Genomic DNA, 18,019 nt, shown 5'->3' with positions numbered 1-18,019 from the left:
CATTTATTTAAAATAAAATTCTAAACCTCATGTTTTGCAAGTTACAGTCATTTATTCTGTGGTTAAGTGTTAATTTGTAACTTTTGCAAGATATCTTTTCACTGCAAATACTCTAGTCTTTTTAACTAATAGGCCTACATTCCCTCATGTTTACAGAAAGTTATTTTGTTTAGAAAAGCAATTCTTGTTCTGTTGCTGATGAACTGACAGCTGTTTACATACTGTATATTTGACTTTCTAGCTTCACTCCGTTATTAATGTGTCAGACAAAAATAAAAGCCACTTTTCTTATGTTGTGTTTATTTAATTGCAGACATATAGCCTAGCACAAATACATATGTAGGCCTACAGGACACATGTCATGTGGGATTCACATGCTGGTTCGAATTATTTAGTTGTAGAATGCCCCTTTGAAGGCTCTGCTCTCATGGAAGTATTACATGGTTCTGTAGTTTGGTCACTGTGGAGAACAAACAAACTTTTCCCAGATGATGGGCAGTCAATGTAAGGTTAAACATCTTGCAAGAATTTAACTTTGAATTCAGATCGATGTGTTATGGACTACATTTTAATCTTAAGAACATGATCTGTGAGACTAATTTCAATTGTGACTAAATGTAATTACTATTCATTGCAATTTCTTGCGCCCTTATAGTATAACATTGTAATAAAGCCTTATTATAATGATGAGGCGCCGCTAATATTTTATTACGGTTACAAACGACAGAATGGGGCGTGATCCAAATGGGTGGCAGTAAATCAGTCACGCCACCTTCAAAACATTGGGGTGAAAAACCTTTTCTTCACATTCCCATCATCGGATGCGCACCGGTTGACATCGAAAATGGAGAAGATGCATATCATTTTGTTATAATGCAAATATGTTGTTTCTTCTACTGCAAACAAGAGATGTAGTTTACCGGTATCTTTGAAATATTTAACACCCGTACATTAAACCGCAAGGGACAGAGGATCCATTGAATCTTGAGGAGCAGGCAAGGTAGGCGACAGAATTTGAGGTTAATGACGGTCACAGCCATATTCCATACATGATATCTTGCACCAATTAGTCACCGAGTTATCCTGCATGAATGCGTTCTGTTTTGACCAAAATATGTGATCTTTACTGCGTAGGCTATAAACTGAAGAAATAGCTCAAATGTGTTATTCAACCATGTGGGAAAAGTAGTCTGATCTGTGACCAGAGTGTGGTTCTACAGCTGACAGACTGTTTATAGAAAAGACCAAATGTTCAAGACATTTCTTATTGATGTGCCCACTAATCTCAAAGAAACAGTCAGATGGAGACAGTATGTGGTAAAGGAGGGACATTGGATGGTGACACACTGATGGTCAGCATTAAACAAGAGGAAGAAGACCATATGGAGCAGATGTCCAATGGTCCATCGTCATCTGACACGCTCATCAAACAGGAGAAAGAAGAGGGCCTAGAACAAGGCAGTAAAGGTGGGTCCAAATAAGTGTTTACGAATCCTGTAAGCCAACACTTGTACAGAAACAAAATTGTTGTATTGATCATTTTACAACACATGATACAATATATTAGTCTCATATATTCAACCTTGATAGTCAACACATTTTCTTCCCTCGCTCCTGCTATCCCACTATATCACGGTCGCACTTCAACTCCAGCTCCGGACGACCAACTCCCTAAGGATGAACCAGACACCCTGGAAGAAGGAGAGGAGGAGAAGCAGAGGAGGGTAAAGACAGAGGAGAGGTCCTGGTCTGCTGTTGAGACTGAGGATGTCTCGGGGTCAGACTCGAGTTGGCGCTGCAGGCTGTGTCAGCGCTGCTTCAGTTCCTCCTGGGAGCTGACGGGACACTGCTGTACCGGCATCGCGGGGGAGGACGGGGTCGCCCACGGCCACAAGGTCAAACTGGAGTTCCGGTGCCCAGTGTGTGGCGACCGCTTCCTCCGGCCCACTGCCTTCATCATGCACAAGCGCAGCCACATGGGCCAGTCCCAGTACGTCTGTGGGGTCTGTGGACGGACACTCAAGAGCCTGCGCAAGCTGGCCTCCCACAGGCGCTCACACTCCCGCCGCCGCAGGCCTGTGGCTGAACGACAGCAGTGCCATGACTGCAGCCGGAGCTTCTGCAACCTGACGGCACTCAGAAGCCACCGGGAGAGACAGCATGGAGAGGAGAGGAATTGGGAGGATGAGGCGGACAGGGCGGTGAGAGAGGGAGAGGAGGGAAGCACTGCAGTGATCTCTAATGATTCAACCAGAGTTTCAGGTAAGGCTGGTTCTTTATTAGTACTTCCTTTTGTTTAGGCTATGGATTAACCTCTCATTTGCAAGGTACTTGGAATTCTGTGAACTTGTGTCTTGAATCTGATTATTCTGATCTAGATATGGTAGGTATCTTGTTATTTTCTCTTTCCAATGACTCAGTATTTACCTGTATTTGACAACCTTTCCTCTTTGCAGCAAATCACCACATCACTTGTGTATCCACTGGTTCTCCTGACCCTGTCTAATTTGCTCTCTCTTCCCCCAGCACAGCCTCCCCAGTCTCCTCAGTGCCATCAGTGCTTCATGACCTTTCGGGATGCAGAGACAGAAGAGAGGCATTTACGCTTCAAGCACCCAGTGGAGTATGAGAGACATCTCCGAGGTCGCACAGTGTTTGCCTGCTGTGTCTGCGACCTTACGTTCCTGTCCTCCCGCCTGCTCTCAGCTCACCAACGCACCCACAGCAAGTGGAGTCTGCCCCCCACTGGCCCAGAAGTCTCTTTGCAAGAAAGCACAGGCAGAGGAGAGGCAGAGGGTATATATACTTTTTTGAATTATTTTAAAACAGTCTATGTACATATTATTTGTTTCAGTTGTCACATGTTTTATAATATTTTATTTTCGGTGTTTTATAAAATAAAATAAAATGTTTCTATTGTCACACACCGAATAGGTGCAGTGAAATGTGTTGTTTTACCGGGTCAGCCATAGTAGTACGACGCCCCTGGAGCAAATTAGGGTTAACTGTCTTGCTCAAGGACACATCGACAGATCTTTCACCGTGTCGGCTTGGTATTTCAGGTATGGACAATGAAAAAAACAGAGCTGGTCCAACGAGCTGTGAGCACTGTCATATCATCTTCAATGACCCTCGAACCTGGGAACGTCACATGACGGCCAAGCACCCCCCATCTCTGTCGACACCTACTTCACCAGGGAATGCCTACCTGACTTCTAGACCTGCCAGGGGTCAACTACGACCCTATCGCTGCTCCACCTGTGGAGAGAGATTCATACAGGAAAGCACCCTGACCAAACACTGCACCGAGGCACACGCCAGCTGAGAGAGGATGGTTCTGGGAGCATAGATACCAAGATGAAGAGGACAAGAGGCAAGTTGAAGCGATATATAGGATTGTTTTCCAGGAGGGCCGTGACTAACTATTTACAAAGTTGTTTAATGAAGAAATGACGTGTCACTTATGAGATGGATCCTATCATTTCATTGTAGGCCTTAGTGTCAACCGTTATGCCAACTCTCTCCAACACCAACAGAATCCTCACAAAATCTATTTTGAATTCATATCTCTTCTAGGGCTGTGACGATACCAGTATCGCAATATTTTTTCCATGGCAAAAATGAAAACACGAAGCAGAGCTGACTCTTTGGTTCTTTTATTTTCCAAGCTATAGCTTTGAAAATAAATACATGTGATTCTGGATGAAAACGTAATGATGTTTGTTTCCAACATTAGGGCTGTTTCCCTAAGTTAAATCCACTTAGTGTTTTGTTTCCTTGCCACGATACTAACTGGTATCGTCCCGGCCCTAACAACATGAAAAGCTCGTGTCAAAATGGAGTTTTCAAAATAAAAGCATGACCATATTTAATAGAGATTCACATAAAAAAATAAAAACATTCACCTGTGCCATGATTAAAGATAGGATGAAAACAGACCAAACCAGCTTTTGATCATTTTGATAGTAATAATGTCTGTGCTACGACATGTACACTACATGACCAAAAGTATGTGGACTCCTGCTCGTTGAACATCTCATTCCAAAATCATGGAGTTGGTCCCCCCTTTGCTGCTACAACAGCCTCCACTCTTCTGGAAAGGCTTTCCATTAGATGTTGGAACATTGCTGCGGGGACTTGCTTCCATTCAGCCACAAGAGCATTAGTGAGATCAGGCTCGCAGTCTGCGTTCCAATTCATCCCATAGGTGTTCGTTGGGGTTGAGGTCAGGGCTCTGTGCAGGCCAGTCATGTTCTTCCACACCGGCATTGTCATGCTGAAACAGGAAAGGGCCTTCCCCAAACTGTTGCCACAAAGTTGGAAGCACATAATCGTCTAGAATGTAATTGTATGCTGTAGCGTTAAGATTTCCTGTCAATGGAAGTAAGGGGCCTAGCCCGAACCATGAAAAACAGCCCCAGACCATTAGTCCTCCTCCACCAAACTTTACAGTTGGCACTATGCATTGGGGCAGGTAGCGTCCTCCTGGCATCCGCCAAACCCAGATTCATCCGTCGAACTGCCAGATGGTGAAGCGTGATTCATCACTCCAGAGAACGTGTTTTCACTGCTCCAGAGTCCAATGGCAGCGAGCTTTACACCACTCCAGCCGACGCTTGGCATTGCGCATGGTGATCTTAGGCTTGTGTGCGGCTGATCGGCAATGGAAACACATTTCATGAAGCTCCCGACAAACAGTTATTGTGCTGACGTTGCTTCCAGAGGCAGTTTGGAACTAGGTAGTTCAACCTAGGATAGACCATTTTTACGCGCTACGCACTTCAGCGCTCAGCGGTCCCGTTCTGTGAGCTTGTGTGGCCTACCACTTCGCGGCTGAGCTGTTGTTGCTCCTAAACGTTTCCACTTCACAATAACACCACTTACAGTTGACCAGGGAAGCTCTAGCAGGGCAGAAATTTGACGAACTGACTTGTTGGAAAGGTGGCATCCTATGACGGTGCCACGTTGAAAGTCACTGAGCTCTTCAGTAAGGCTGTTCTACTGCCAATATTTGTCTATGGAGATTGCATGGCTGTGTGCTCGATTTTATACACCTGTCAGCAACGGGTGTGGCTGAAATAGCAGAATCCACTAATTTGAAGGGGTGTCCACATACTTTTGTATATATAGTGTATGTTCCTCTAGAACAGGCATTATCCAACCAGTTAGTGAAAAAAATAACCGAAGACGGTGTTTAAAAGTAAAATATATTTTATTTTCTATTGACAGTTGTTATCATGGGTTTCTGTCTTAAGAGAAGATGTCTCTTCCAGTCTAGATCAATTAGTTGGAGGACATGGTGCTGCTGATCCAGGATTTGTAGTTGCAGACCTTGGTGTAGACACCAGGCTTGTTCCTCTGGGCACAGCCATAACCCCAGGACACAACACCCTGCAGCTGACCATTGCACACCACGGGGCCACCGGAGTCTCCCTAATAGAGAGAGGGGGAGACAGAAATTAAAGGTGAGCAGATTTGTTTCAGGGTATCAGTCAGTCTAGGTTGAAGGATGGGTATTGGAAATTATAGAATCATATTTTCATTAATTATGTTAATGGAACAGTGGAAGTGCTTCAACTCAGCTTACCTGGCAAGAGTCCTTGCCTCCCTCCATGAAGCCAGCGCAGAACATGTTGGAGGTGATCTGTCCAGGATAGGCACTGCTGCAGCTGCTGCTGCTCAGGATGGGGAGATCCAGGCACCTCAGAGTGTCGGGGTAGTTGCCTAGAGACAGGCAGAAGAGGATTAGTTTCTCAAACATTCTTTGGTTCTGAGTGGTCAGTGATATAATTGATCATCAGTTTGATAAACAATGAATACCAAAAGTATTTGTGGGCATATTGTTGATGCTACTCACTGCTGCTACCGGATAGGTTTCCCCAGCCAGAGACCAGACAGCGGGTGCCAGAGCTGGCACAGCTGGAGGGCAGAGCCACGGTGCTCACATAGCTGTTCAGAGAGACGGGCTTGCTCAGTTTGATCAGCATGATGTCGTTGTCCAGGTTGCGGCTGTTGTAACTGGGGTGCATGATGACCTTCACTGAGTCGATGAACTGCTCAGTGCCCTCGTTGATGGCAATGTTGTGCTCACCCAGACGCACCTGAATGCGGCTGGGGAGAGCGAGAGGGGAGGGTTAATAAGATGTACTTAGACAAATACAGTTTCATGTCAAACGTACTGTAGATGGCTTTGGTAACATTTGAAGAAAGTTTAATCAGTCACTTACGACTTGTAGCAGTGAGCAGCAGACACCACCCATGTGCTGGAGATCAGGGAGCCACCACAGAAGTGGTAGCCAGACTGCAGAGACACCTGGTAGGGTGCAGAGTTTTTTCTGCACTCATACCCTCCAACAATCTTGTCATCCTCATCCTCAATGGGGGCGGCGACTGAGTGGGAGAGTAAAGGAGAAATCTTTGTAAAGAAAAATGTAAAATGTACCAAACTTTTCAAGCAGTGTATACTTATAGCTTAATTCAGATTTATTTTCATGCAGTCTCCAATCTCTAGGCCCACATATTATTTCCTGTTGAATGGCCCGGTACTCACATGCCACAGCGAACAGAGCGAGAAGAATAATGGTCTTCATGGTTGAGTCCGTCTTTGCCTTGGTGCTGAGCTACTGTCAGAGCCCTTTATAAATCCACTTTGTCCTCTGCCATTGGTCAGTTCCAAGGACATACAGGTATACATTTCCATTGGTACCTGTCTCTCAAACAGTAACTTGCGTGTGAACGGACAGATGGCTAACGAGGCTCCTTAACTGATGATGTGTGCTTAACGGCATTAGCTTACATCCCTATGTAAATTCCTATAATGTTAAACTGAATAGACATTTCCCCTTTTTTTGACTCCTCATTGAAGCAATATAGAAATGTGTATCCATACAGTGCTTGGTTTGTGTCACAAACGTTCTCCGAAATAGATTCACTATGAGGCCTCAAGGGGGAGTTTCATGACCCAGCATTTAAAGTAAGCCTGGCATTTTGCAACGGTTTCCAGTCTTGGTCAGAAAGGAGTGTGTCTAAGGGTTCTTCAGCTTAATTTATCAATATAGGCTGTTTGTTACTGAGCCTATTTCATTTATATAAAAAGAGCTTTAAAACAAACAGTATAACAACATGAATCATATGATCATGATATCTAATTGTTGTAATCTAATGATATCATGTTTTTCTTCCTTTATTGGTTTATTCACCTCAGAAATACCTATACATCCTGTACAGTATCATAGATGGTGTTACAAATACAGCATAATGTCACTCATCTTTTGCACATTTTCAGAATGTATTTAATTGCATATAAATTCATGAAAGGCATTATTTTTCCATATTCAGGGACAGGAAATTATTTTTTGATTGTGACTAGAATGTAATTCAATGGAATAGAATAATGTAATGCTCTATTATGCATTAGGAATTTTTCTTGGCATCATTACAGGCAAAACATGGCAGATATGACAAATATAAACACATAACATGACATAACAAGGTTTAAAAGTTTGGTACAATGTGAACACAATGAATAGAATAGATGTTTAGTCTGGACAGGAATAGTTGGTACTGTTTGCTCAGTGAGATTATGATGTCATGGGGAATTGTTTCGGCCTTACAGGTGGTGTGTGACATGTAGGTGTGTTTGCCCGTGTTTTTCTGAAGCATGTACCAAGTCGAGCTACTGATCAGCCAATTTCTCGCAAATCCAGTGCCGCCATGAACTACATCTTAGATAATTCCAGTTTCTCTCTTGGTCATTGAAGGTGTTAACCTCAGCACAGTCCTCATTAGAGTTTATAGTGGCACCATTTGGCTCACCAGGAGACCAGAACCCTGTGGTCATTGGTGTCCCGTCCACCCATTTCCAAGTCCCCTTTGTCTCTCTGTCAGTCAGACCAATCCAGAAAAACTTTTTAAATGTACAGATGAATTCCTGTTCCTCTCTGCTGTTTATAATCACCAGGTCTGCTCCTCTCTTTAGACAGTTCTGTCTGCTCTCATCCCAGGATTCAGTCCTATCGGAGATGTAGTACAAACTGGAACCAAACTTCTTCCATACTTCAGGGCAGGTTTGATTCAGCATAGTGTACCTTCTCTTTAGATCTGCCTTTTCTTTATCCAGGTTTTTGTTTTGGCTCTGTAGCTCGTCTCTCTGTTCAGTCAGGTTGTTGTTGCTGGTTTTATAAACTAACAACCTCTCCTCCAAACTGACAGTGACTGTATTATAGTACACTGACAAATTTGACCGTAGTCCACTCATCATAATCACCACAGTCTCGTTCCTCCCTTTTAATGCATTTTGTGTTCTCAATGATACACTCTGACATCGTCATGTTATTTTCCTCTGTCATTCCAATTCAACTATAACATAAACTGTACTCTAATGCGCCTCTGTGCTGCTCTGTGACTGTGCAGTGTACTCACTGTGCTGGGGTTAAGACCCTAGGGAACAGGAACACATTTTTCACACCCGTGAGAAAGGAAACGACAATGGAACCACCCACCATGCAATTGTTAAAAGTGTACAAATATACAACTATGTTTTGTGTGTATGAAAATAAGAATTTGAATAATGCGGATGCTTGTGTCACTTCAGGTGGACATAATGTTTTTTGCAGGTAGGGTAATGTTTGAGCATCAGATATAGGCCCACTGTTCACAGAAGTGCAAATCCTTGTGAAGATCAGATAATGTGACCGGTGGAGTGGGTATATAACAGTTTGTCTTCATGATTGAGTCCTGTGTAGCAGCCAGTGGTGTAAAGTACTTAAGTCGTTTTTTTTGGTATCTGTACTTTACTTTACTATTTATATTTTTTACAACTTTTACTTTTACTTCACTACATTCCTAAAGAAAATAATGTACTTTTTACTCCATACATTTTCCCTGGCTCCCAAAAGTACTTGTTACATTTTGAATGCTTAGCAGGACAGGAAAATTGCCTAATTCACACACTTATCAAGAGAACATCCCTACTGCCTCTGATCTGGCAGATCCACTAAACACATGCTTCGTTTGTAAATTATGTCTGAGTGTTGGAGCGTGCCCCTGGCTATCCGTAAATTTAAAAAACAAGAAAATGGTGGCGTCTGGTTTGCTTAATATAAGGAATTTGAAATGATTTATACTTTTACTTTTGATACTTAAGTATATTTAAAACCAAATACTTTTAGACTTTTACTCAAGTATGATGGGTGACTTTCACTTTTACTTGAGTCATTTTCTATTAAGGTATCTTTACTTTTACTCAAGTATGAAAATTGGGTACTTTTTTCACGACTGGTAGCAGCCAAAAAAACAATCATGAAGTACGTTATTCTCCTGGCTCTGTTTGCCATTGCATGTAAGTCCTTGCTTTACTCAATGAGAGAAATTCTCAGAAACGTTGTTTAAGTTCGCATTGGTGTTCATCCTGTGGTAATACTTGGTGAATAGTGAATATTTACTGAACACAGGCACTGTTCTGTTTGCATGAGTTGTATTTCCATGCAATTTCACACAGATTATTTCTGTATGTATTTCAGTCGCTGCCCCCATTGAGGATGAGTATAACAAGATTGTCGGAGGGTATGAGCGCAGAAAGAACTCTGCACCCTACCAGGTGTCTCTGAACTCTGGGTAACACTTCTGTGGTGGCTCCCTGATCTCCAGCACATGGGTGGTGTCTGCTGCTCACTGCTACAAGTCGTAAGTGACTGATAAAACTTTCTTCAAAAAAATGTACCAAAGCCATCTACAGTATGTTTGACATGAAACTGTATTTGTCTAAGTACATCTTATTAACCCTCCCCTCTCGCTCTCCCCAGCCGCATTCAGGTACGTCTGGGTGACCACACAACATTGCCGTCAACGAGGGCACTGAGCAGTTCATTGACTCAGTGAAGGTCATCATGCACCCCAGTTACAACAGCCACACTTTTGGTATTCGTTGTTTATCAAACTGATGACAAATGATATCAGTGACCACTCAGAACCAAAGGGAGAATGTTTGATATACTAATCATATTCTGCCTGTCTCTAGCCTTCTACCCCAACCAACTGTTCTGCCTGGATCTCCCCATCCTGAGCAGCAGCAGCTGCAACAGCGCCTATCCTGGACAGATCACCTCCAACACGTTCTGCGCTGGCTTCATGAAGGGAGGCAAGGACTCTTGCCAGGTAACCTGAGTTGAATTAATAGTGCACCTTTCCACTGTTGTCCTTTTCATTTGATTTGTTAAAAGCTCTCATCTGTTGTGATTAACCAGCTTCAACCAATATTGAAAGATGCACCTCTAACCACCTTTCTCTTGTCCCTCTTCCTTAATCTCTCTATCTCTTTCTTTCAGGGAGACTCCGGTGGCCCCATGGTGGGCAACGGGCAGCAGCAGGGTACTGTGTCCTGGGGAACAAGCCTGGTGTCTACGTCAAGGTCTGCAACTACAACTCCTGGATCAGCAGCACAATGTCCTGCAACTAATTGATTTATACTGGAAGAGACATATTCTCTAAGACAGAAACCCATGATAACAACTGTTATGAGAAAATAAAAACACCATATTTTGACATTAACCACTGTCTTTGACTTATTAATTCTTTAAAGTGCATTACTATGAGTGCAATATGTGCTTTTAGGAAGGTATGAAACAGGTATCTGGCTAGTGCTTATTATGTCTAACTTCTAAAGCAAAAGAGTTGCAGACAACAGCTAAATCTGTTCAATTCCAATTGTACACTGTCTCCTATCTGTTTCCTCTCCATGCTAAAATGCACTGTTAGCAGGTGAGCCATTTCCTGGAAACTTGATGACATGAGAATGCACATCTGTCAGTGGAAATATGATGACACGTGAACTAGCAGTTGCAATAGACATGAGTAGAACATATTTTTGTTTATCTCTTCATAGGTTAATTAATGGACGTTTTACACAAATGTATTCTTTCAGCTGTATAGAAAACATTTTAAATGAAGTAGAATATTCTGACAATATACATACAATCCAATTAACCTAAACGTGGAGCATTCCAATTGTGTATTAAGAATATTCAGTCTCAGCTATTCAGGTACAACAGCTAATGAATAAAGGTTTGTGTTCGTTTGTCTGCTGATTGTTAAATTGGTGAACTTCAAATGGCAAATGCTTCACATATTCCTATTCCCTTTATCTAGCGGTGGGAACATGTGACAGTGAAATGGTGACGTCAATATTCAGCGACGCTCTACGGTTTGTGTACAATTTCAAGCTTGATGGGAGGGTTACGTTTAAGACTACTGCATCAAATTTGTCTTTGTTTTGTCTTGTATTCCTCGTGTGGTAATCGTGAGGTGAGTAAAATAACATGTTATCCCACTAAGTGTATTGACATTTTCACGATTAAAGCTAGCTAACTTGAAGCGTAGTGCCCTGCATTGCTAGATCAGCGTCACCCGTAATATATGCGGAATGCGCAACCCATTGCGGATGTGGTGCAGAAAAAATGCGCATCGCTGCGACAAACGCAATTATACAATTATAAAGGTGCTAGACATCATCATCAAGTTGAAACCTATGTTGTAAATTATTTGATATTTGTAATTTGTGTAACTATTTGGTAACATGTATTATATCTCTCTTTTGTAGATTTCCCTCGATCCTCTAGTTACTCAAGTTTATCTACACTTCTGCGTATCTCTGTTGATGGGTACTGTCATATAGTTGTTTTTGCACTAATATAAAGGAATTGAAAGGCTAGTTTTCAGAGAGAGGGCATGTCTCTCTTGGCCAGCTTTTACAGTTGATGAACGTCTGCCCCAGGACTTTAGCTGTAGGCTACCTGGTATGAATGAAGAATATCTTATGCAAACGAATGCACATTACAGTGAATGTTGATCCCAGTATGTCCCTGCACAAGATGCTCTCCTAGCGCCCCTATTTGTTTATGTGCCACTTAGTTGTAGCCTGTGAACATATGCCTTATGCTGCCCCTACGGAAAGATTACTTAGTTGTCAGGCAGATATTGCTCAAGTCCCCAACAATGGTGTGGTACGGCCAACCATCTGTCGCTGTGTGAATGGAACTGTCAGTTGGTCTGTCTGTAAACCAGGCCTGACTCATGACTGAGTACTACGAGGAGGGGGGGCTGCTGTATGAGCACTCACCTCCCATGCACATCAAAGTGGAGTCTCCGGAGGGACCCTTCGGAGGGGGCGTCTCAGAGGACGGCTTTCCCAGGGAAGATGAGGACTCTGAGGGCAGCTGTGACCACAGCAGTGGGCTGCCTGGAGGACTCCCCTTCAACGTGGTGGTGGTGCATCCTAACATCATGACCCCTGGCATGTCCTCAGATGACCTCCTGTCCATGGAACAGCGTAAGCTTTAACCAACTTTTAGCTATTAAACGCATGTCTATTGTTCAATATTGCAGTGGTGCTCTGTACTGTTATGGTAAATAGTATAATGTTTTGACTATTACATTTTTATGTTTCACCTCATATGACATAGTAAACATTATCCCTGTCTTTCTGTAGACAGAGGTATGTCCTCTGCGTTGGCAGCGGGGGGTGCAGGCAAGAGGAAGAGTCGTTTTAGCGGTGCAGAGCTGGAGGTGCTGGTTTCTGAAGTGACGCAGTGTGAGGGAGAGCTTTTTGGTCCTGCTGGGAGGCTCCGGCGCAGGGAGAGAGAGAGGATCTGGGCAGGGATCCTGGAGCGGGTCAACGGCGTGTCCAGAGTCCCTCGCACCCTCCGCGAGGTCAAGAAGCGCTGGGACGACCTGAAGAGACGCAATGGAGGCAGGCTGGCAGACGCCAGGCACCGCACTTGTTACCTGCCATCCAGCAGAGGGGCTTCCATGCTGGGACGGTCAGCTCAGGCAAGCCCCAGGCTTCACCAGGCCAGACAGAAGCAAAGCACCAGAGGGAAGGCCAGTTTCACGTGCTTCACTGATACAGAACCAGGTAAATCTGAACACTAACAATGAGGTAAAGATTCAAGCCTTGTAGGAACATTCAGATAATGCATGTAAAAACTGCATTTTTTAACCACTGCTTTCTATTCTATCCTCTTGTTTACTGCAGTGGGTGGAGGTGAAGGGTCGGAGAGGGACGGCTTTGAGAAGGAGGAGGATAGTGGCGAGCGGGAAGGGGAGGTGGGAGAGGCGGAATGCGAGGGGGCAGAGAGCAGCATGGAGGAAAAGCTGGGTTTAGGACTAGGACTGGGAATAGGACCTCCCCCTAACTCAGAACGCTGGCTGCCTCCCTCTCCCCTCTACAGCGCCCCTTTCCTCAATGGCACCCCTCAGCCTAGTCCCCAGCCCTCACTAGGGGCCCAGCAGGGACCGCTGGAAGCCCCTCGTGGCTCATGGCTGGAGGACGAGCTCCGTGGCGTGGGGGAGGCAGCTCTGCAGCTGGGGGATCGGGTGGAGCAGAGTCTTCGGGAGTTTGGGGAGGGATTCAGACGAGATATGAGAACACTAGTGGCCTCTCAAGAGGCACTGGCAACCAGCTTACAGCAAAACAATGTTCTCCTGCAAAGGCTGCTGGGAGTCCTAGAGGCGCAGCAACAACAACAACCACCACCACCACCACCACAGCAGCAGCCACATCATTCCCAAAAGCAACAGCCACAACAGTCAACGCAGCAACCACAACAGTTACAGCAGCAGCAACCACAGCCTCAACAACCAATTCAGCAGCAGCAACAAATACAGATACAACCACAACTGCAAATACAGATACAACCACAACAGCAACAACTGTTCCTGCAGCAACCCCAACTGGCACAGCAGCAACAACAGATACAACCGCTACCACAGCAACCGCAGCAGCTACACCCCCAGAGTCCAAGTAATCAACCAACTTCAGCAGTTGCCCCTGTACCACCACCCCCAGATATTCTTGATGGTACCACCTGTCCTGAACCACCCACAGTCATGAATGGAACCGTCCAACGGCCAAGGCGGGGGAGAATTGTTGATCATAGACGAAGAAGAAGGCGTTAGATAAAGATGTAAATAAGCGTTGATGTACTTGATTTATTTTCTCTTATACAATCTGATGTGAATGAATTGTGTCCCTCCAATTTCAACCAAAGTTGAAAAAGTTACGTTTCTTTTAGTACATTTGTTATATAGAGTGTGCTCTGTCCATAAATGAACTTATTTATATACAGTACCAGTCAAACGTTTGGACACACTTACTCATTCAAGGGTTTTTCTTTATTTTTACTATTTTCTACATAGTAGAATAATAGTGAAGACATCAAAACTATGAAATAACACATATGGAATCATGTAGTAATAAAAAATGTGTTAAACAAATCAATATATATTTTATATTTGAGATTCTTCAAATAGCCACCCTTTGCTTTGATGACAGCTTTGCACATTCTTGGCATTCTCTCAACCAGCTTCACCTGGAATGCTTTTCCAACAGTCTTGAAGGAGTTCCCATATATGCTGAGCGCTTGTTGGCTGCTTTTCCTTCACTCTGCCATCCGACTCATCCCAAACCATCTCAATTGGGTTGAGGTCGGGGGATTGTGGAGGCCAGGTCATCTGATGCAGTACTCCACTCTTGTTCTTGGTAAAGTAGTCCTTACACAGCCTGGAGGTGTGTTGGGTCATTGTCCTGTTGAAAAACAAATGATAGTCCCACTAAGCCCAAACCAGATGGGATGGCGTATCGCTGCATAATGCTGTGGTAGCCATGCTGGTTAAGTGTGCCTTGAATTCTAAATAAATCAGAGACAGTGTCAACAGCAAAGAACCCCCACACCATAACACCTCCTACATGCTTTACGGTGGGAACTACACATGCGGAGATCATCCATTCACCCACACCGCGTCTCCCAAAGACATGCGGTTGGAACCAAAAATCCCCAATTTGGACTCCAGACCAAAGGACACATTTCCACCGGTCTAATGTCCATTGCTTGTGTTTCTTGGCCCAAGCAGTTCTCCTTTTCTTATTGGTATCCTTTAGTAGAAATGTTCTGTATTCACTGACCTTCATGTCTTAAAGTAATAATGGACTGTCGTTTCTCTTTGCTTATTTGAGCTGTTCTTGCCATAATATGGACTTGGTCTTTTACCAAATAGGGATATCTTCTGTATACCCCCATACCTTGTCACAACACAACTGATTGGCTCAAACGCATTAAGAAGGAAAGAAATACCACAAATTAACTTTTAAGAAGGCACACCTGTTAATTGAAATGCATTCCAGGTGACTACCTCATGTAGCTGGTTGAGAGAATGCCAAGAGTGTGCAAAGCTGTCATCAAGGCAAAGGGTGATTATATTTGAAGAATCTCAAATATATTTTGATTTGTTTAACACTTTTTTGGTTACTACATGATTCCATGTGTTATTTCATAGTTTTGATGCCTTCACTATTATTGTACAATTTTAAAAATAAAGAAAACGCCTTGAATGAGTAGGTGTGTGTATGTGTATATATATATATATATATATATATATATATAAACACACACACAGTGGGGAGAACAAGTATTTGATACACTGCCGATTTTGCAGGTTTTCCTACTTACAAAGCATGTAGAGGTCTGTAATTTTTATCATAGGTACACTTCAACTGTGAATCTAAAACAAAAATCCTGAAAATCACATTGTATGATTTTTAGGTAATTAATTTGCATTTTATTGCATGACATAAGTATTTGATCACCTACCAACCAGTAAGAATTCCGGCTCTCACAGACCTGTTAGTTATTCTTTAAGAAGCCCTCCTGTTCTCCACTCATTACCTGTATTAACTGCACCTGTTTGAACTCGTTACCTGTATAAAAGACACCTGTCCACACACTCAATCAAACAGACTCCAACCTCTACACAATGGCCAAGACCAGAGAGCTGTGTAAGACATCAGGGATAAAATTGTAGACCTGCACAAGGCTGGGATGGGCTACAGGACAATAGGCAAGCAGCTTGGTGAGAAGGCAACAACTGTTGGCACAATTATTAGAAAATGGAAGAAGTTCAAGATGACGGTCAATCACCCTCGGTCTGGGGCTCCATGCAAGATCTCACCTCGTGGGGCATCCGTGATCATGAGGAAGGTGAGGGATCAGCCCAGAACTACACGGCAGGACCTGGTCAATGACCTGAAGAGAGCTGGGACCACAGTCTCAAAGAAAACCATTAGTAACACACTACGCCGTCATGGATTAAAATCCTGCAGCGCACGCAAGGTCCCCTTTGCTCAAGCCAGCGCATGTCCAGGCCCGTCTGAAGTTTGCCAATGACCATCTGGATGATCCAGAGGAGGAATGGGAGAAGGTCATGTGGTCTGATGAGACAGAAATAGCTTTTTGGTCTAAACTCCACTCGCCGTGTTTGGAGGAAGAAGAAGAATGAGTACAACCCCAAGAACACCATCCCAACCGTGAAGCATGGAGGTGGAAACATCATTCTTTGGGGATGCTTTTCTGCAAAGGGGACAGGACTACTGCACCGTATAGAGGGGAGGATGGATGGGGCCATGTATCGCGAGATCTGGGCCAACAACCTCCTTCCCTCAGTAAGAGCATTGAAGATGGGTCGTGGCTGGGTCCTCCAGCATGACAACGACCAGAAACACACAGCCAGGGCAACTAAGGAGTGGCTCCGTAAGAAGCATCTCAAGGTCCTGGAGTGGTCTAGCCAGTCTCCAGACCTGAACCCAATAGAAAATCTTTGGAGGGAGCTGAAAGTCCGTATTGTCCAGCGACAGCCCCGAAACCTGAAGGATCTGGAGAAGGACTGTATGGAGGAGTGGGCCAAAATCCCTGCTGCAGTGTGTGCAAACCTGGTCAAGACCTACAGGAAACGTATGATCTCTGTAATTGCAAACAAAGGTTTCTGTACCAAATATTAAGTTCTGCTCTTCTGATGTATCAAATACTTATGTCATGCAATAAAATGCAAATTAATTACTTAAAAATCATACAATGTGATTTTCTGGATTTTTGTTTTAGATTCCGGCTCACACAGTTGAAGTGTACCTATGATAAAAATTACAGACCTCTACATGCTTTGTAAGTAGGAAAACCTGCAAAATCGGCAGTGTATCAAATACTTGTTCTCCCCACTGTATATATATATTACTTAAACGAAACACAGTAGGCTAATTGAAGGTTCAGCCCTCATCCACATATTAGCATAATGCATTGTTTGGAAGTTGCTGCAATAGAACCAAGAAATGTCTGCAATTTCTGTATTGTCCAAATCTTGTAGATAGACAATCAGCATTACATTGACAGAAAGCACTTTGGAGTCTGCAGCAATCTATCATTAGAGCATATTAGTATAATAGTAAATTACCATTGAAATGTAATATACCAATGCATATGTACATTCTCTGATTGCTCTTCCAGTTTTATGATACATATTAAACATGCATTGTGTGACAGGCTGGACATACACATGCAAATCTTAGAAAAAAGCATTATACAATGTGTATTTACCATGTGATGATAAATCATTATAATAGGGCTATAATGTTTTAAGATATGGAAATGTTTCCCTACATAGCGCTTAAATTAAAATCTGCATCAGTATGTATTTTGCTTCAGATTTTCATTATCTGTTTCTCGTAATGTTATCAATTTATTAAGCATTATCTACAAGTATGATGTATGTGTTATTATCTTGCATGCAGTGTCTGTTGTGTAGACAATAAAATGCAAGGGATCTGTAAACAAATTAAGCATTTGTGTACCATTTTGAACAATTTATATACGTAATTATAAACTGTGTGGTTCGAGCCCTGAATGCCGATTGGTTGACAGCCGTGGTATATCAGACCGTATACCACATGTATGACAAAACATGTATTTTTACTGCTCTAATTACGTTGGTAACCAGTTTATAATAGCAATAAGGCACCTCGGGAGTTTGTGGTATATGGCCAATATACCACGGCTAAGGGCTGTGTCCAGGCACTCCGCATTGCATTGTGCTTAAGAACAGCCCTTAGCCATGGTATATTGGCCATATACCACACCCCCTCGGGCCTTATTGCTTAAATATAGTTGAAGGGTCTGACTCTGTTCTGAGACATGTATTG

The 18,019-nt window shown here is 43.3% G+C and overlaps 4 protein-coding genes and 1 pseudogene across 5 annotated transcripts in view; 4 read left to right on the top strand and 1 right to left on the bottom strand.

Annotated features, from left to right (window-relative positions):
• LOC311139364 (sperm acrosome membrane-associated protein 6-like) overlaps positions 1-18,019 on the top strand; it is a gene marked incomplete at its 5' end in the record, with an annotated part of 1,014,348 nt that overhangs the window by 167,337 nt on the left and 828,992 nt on the right. The gene's annotated exons all lie outside the window — the stretch shown is intronic.
• On the top strand, positions 1,959-3,372 carry LOC311139235 (uncharacterized protein; the record flags this gene model as incomplete). The annotated part of the gene is made up of 3 exons (XM_084174135.1): positions 1,959-2,262; positions 2,527-2,796; positions 3,063-3,372. 3 exons carry the CDS (start codon positions 1,959-1,961, stop codon positions 3,323-3,325), a joined length of 837 nt encoding a protein of 278 aa, XP_084030261.1. The 3' UTR covers positions 3,326-3,372.
• LOC311140219 (trypsin-3-like) lies at positions 5,194-6,632 on the bottom strand. The gene is made up of 5 exons (XM_084175172.1): positions 6,551-6,632; positions 6,228-6,390; positions 5,858-6,111; positions 5,588-5,724; positions 5,194-5,433 (listed from the first exon to the last, which is right to left on the bottom strand). The coding sequence occupies exons 1-5, from the start codon at positions 6,588-6,590 to the stop codon at positions 5,284-5,286; spliced, it is 744 nt and encodes a 247-aa protein (XP_084031298.1). The 5' UTR covers positions 6,591-6,632; the 3' UTR covers positions 5,194-5,283.
• Positions 9,301-10,456, top strand: LOC311139234 (trypsin-3-like; annotated as a pseudogene). The gene is made up of 4 exons: positions 9,301-9,340; positions 9,474-9,684; positions 9,804-10,155; positions 10,326-10,456. The product of its transcript is annotated as a trypsin-3-like (transcript).
• Positions 11,215-17,787, top strand: LOC311140210 (uncharacterized protein). The gene is made up of 4 exons (XM_084175162.1): positions 11,215-11,301; positions 11,597-12,325; positions 12,485-12,910; positions 13,031-17,787. Exons 2-4 carry the CDS (start codon positions 12,070-12,072, stop codon positions 13,951-13,953), a joined length of 1,605 nt encoding a protein of 534 aa, XP_084031288.1. The 5' UTR covers positions 11,215-11,301; positions 11,597-12,069; the 3' UTR covers positions 13,954-17,787.

The sequence above is a fragment of the Coregonus lavaretus genome (assembly GCF_964263955.1).
Source record: "Coregonus lavaretus genome assembly, chromosome: 13".
In the NCBI taxonomy this organism is placed as follows: domain Eukaryota; kingdom Metazoa; phylum Chordata; class Actinopteri; order Salmoniformes; family Salmonidae; genus Coregonus; species Coregonus lavaretus.
This window is presented reverse-complemented; position numbering and strand designations above follow the sequence as displayed.

Excerpts from the sequence above, each read along its gene's own strand:
- LOC311140219 (XM_084175172.1), bottom strand. The coding sequence starts at position 6,590 with ATGAAGACCATTATTCTTCTCGCTCTGTTCGCTGTGGCAT. Across the intron at positions 6,391-6,550 it reads CGCTCTGTTCGCTGTGGCAT|TCGCCGCCCCCATTGAGGAT; the intron begins GTGAGTACCGGG and ends TCTCCCACTCAG. Across the intron at positions 5,725-5,857 it reads AAACCTATCCGGTAGCAGCA|GCAACTACCCCGACACTCTG; the intron begins GTGAGTAGCATC and ends GCCTGTCTCTAG.
- LOC311140210 (XM_084175162.1), top strand. The coding sequence starts at position 12,070 with ATGACTGAGTACTACGAGGAGGGGGGGCTGCTGTATGAGCACTCACCT. Across the intron at positions 12,326-12,484 it reads CCTCCTGTCCATGGAACAGC|ACAGAGGTATGTCCTCTGCG; the intron begins GTAAGCTTTAAC and ends GTCTTTCTGTAG. Across the intron at positions 12,911-13,030 it reads CTTCACTGATACAGAACCAG|TGGGTGGAGGTGAAGGGTCG; the intron begins GTAAATCTGAAC and ends TGTTTACTGCAG.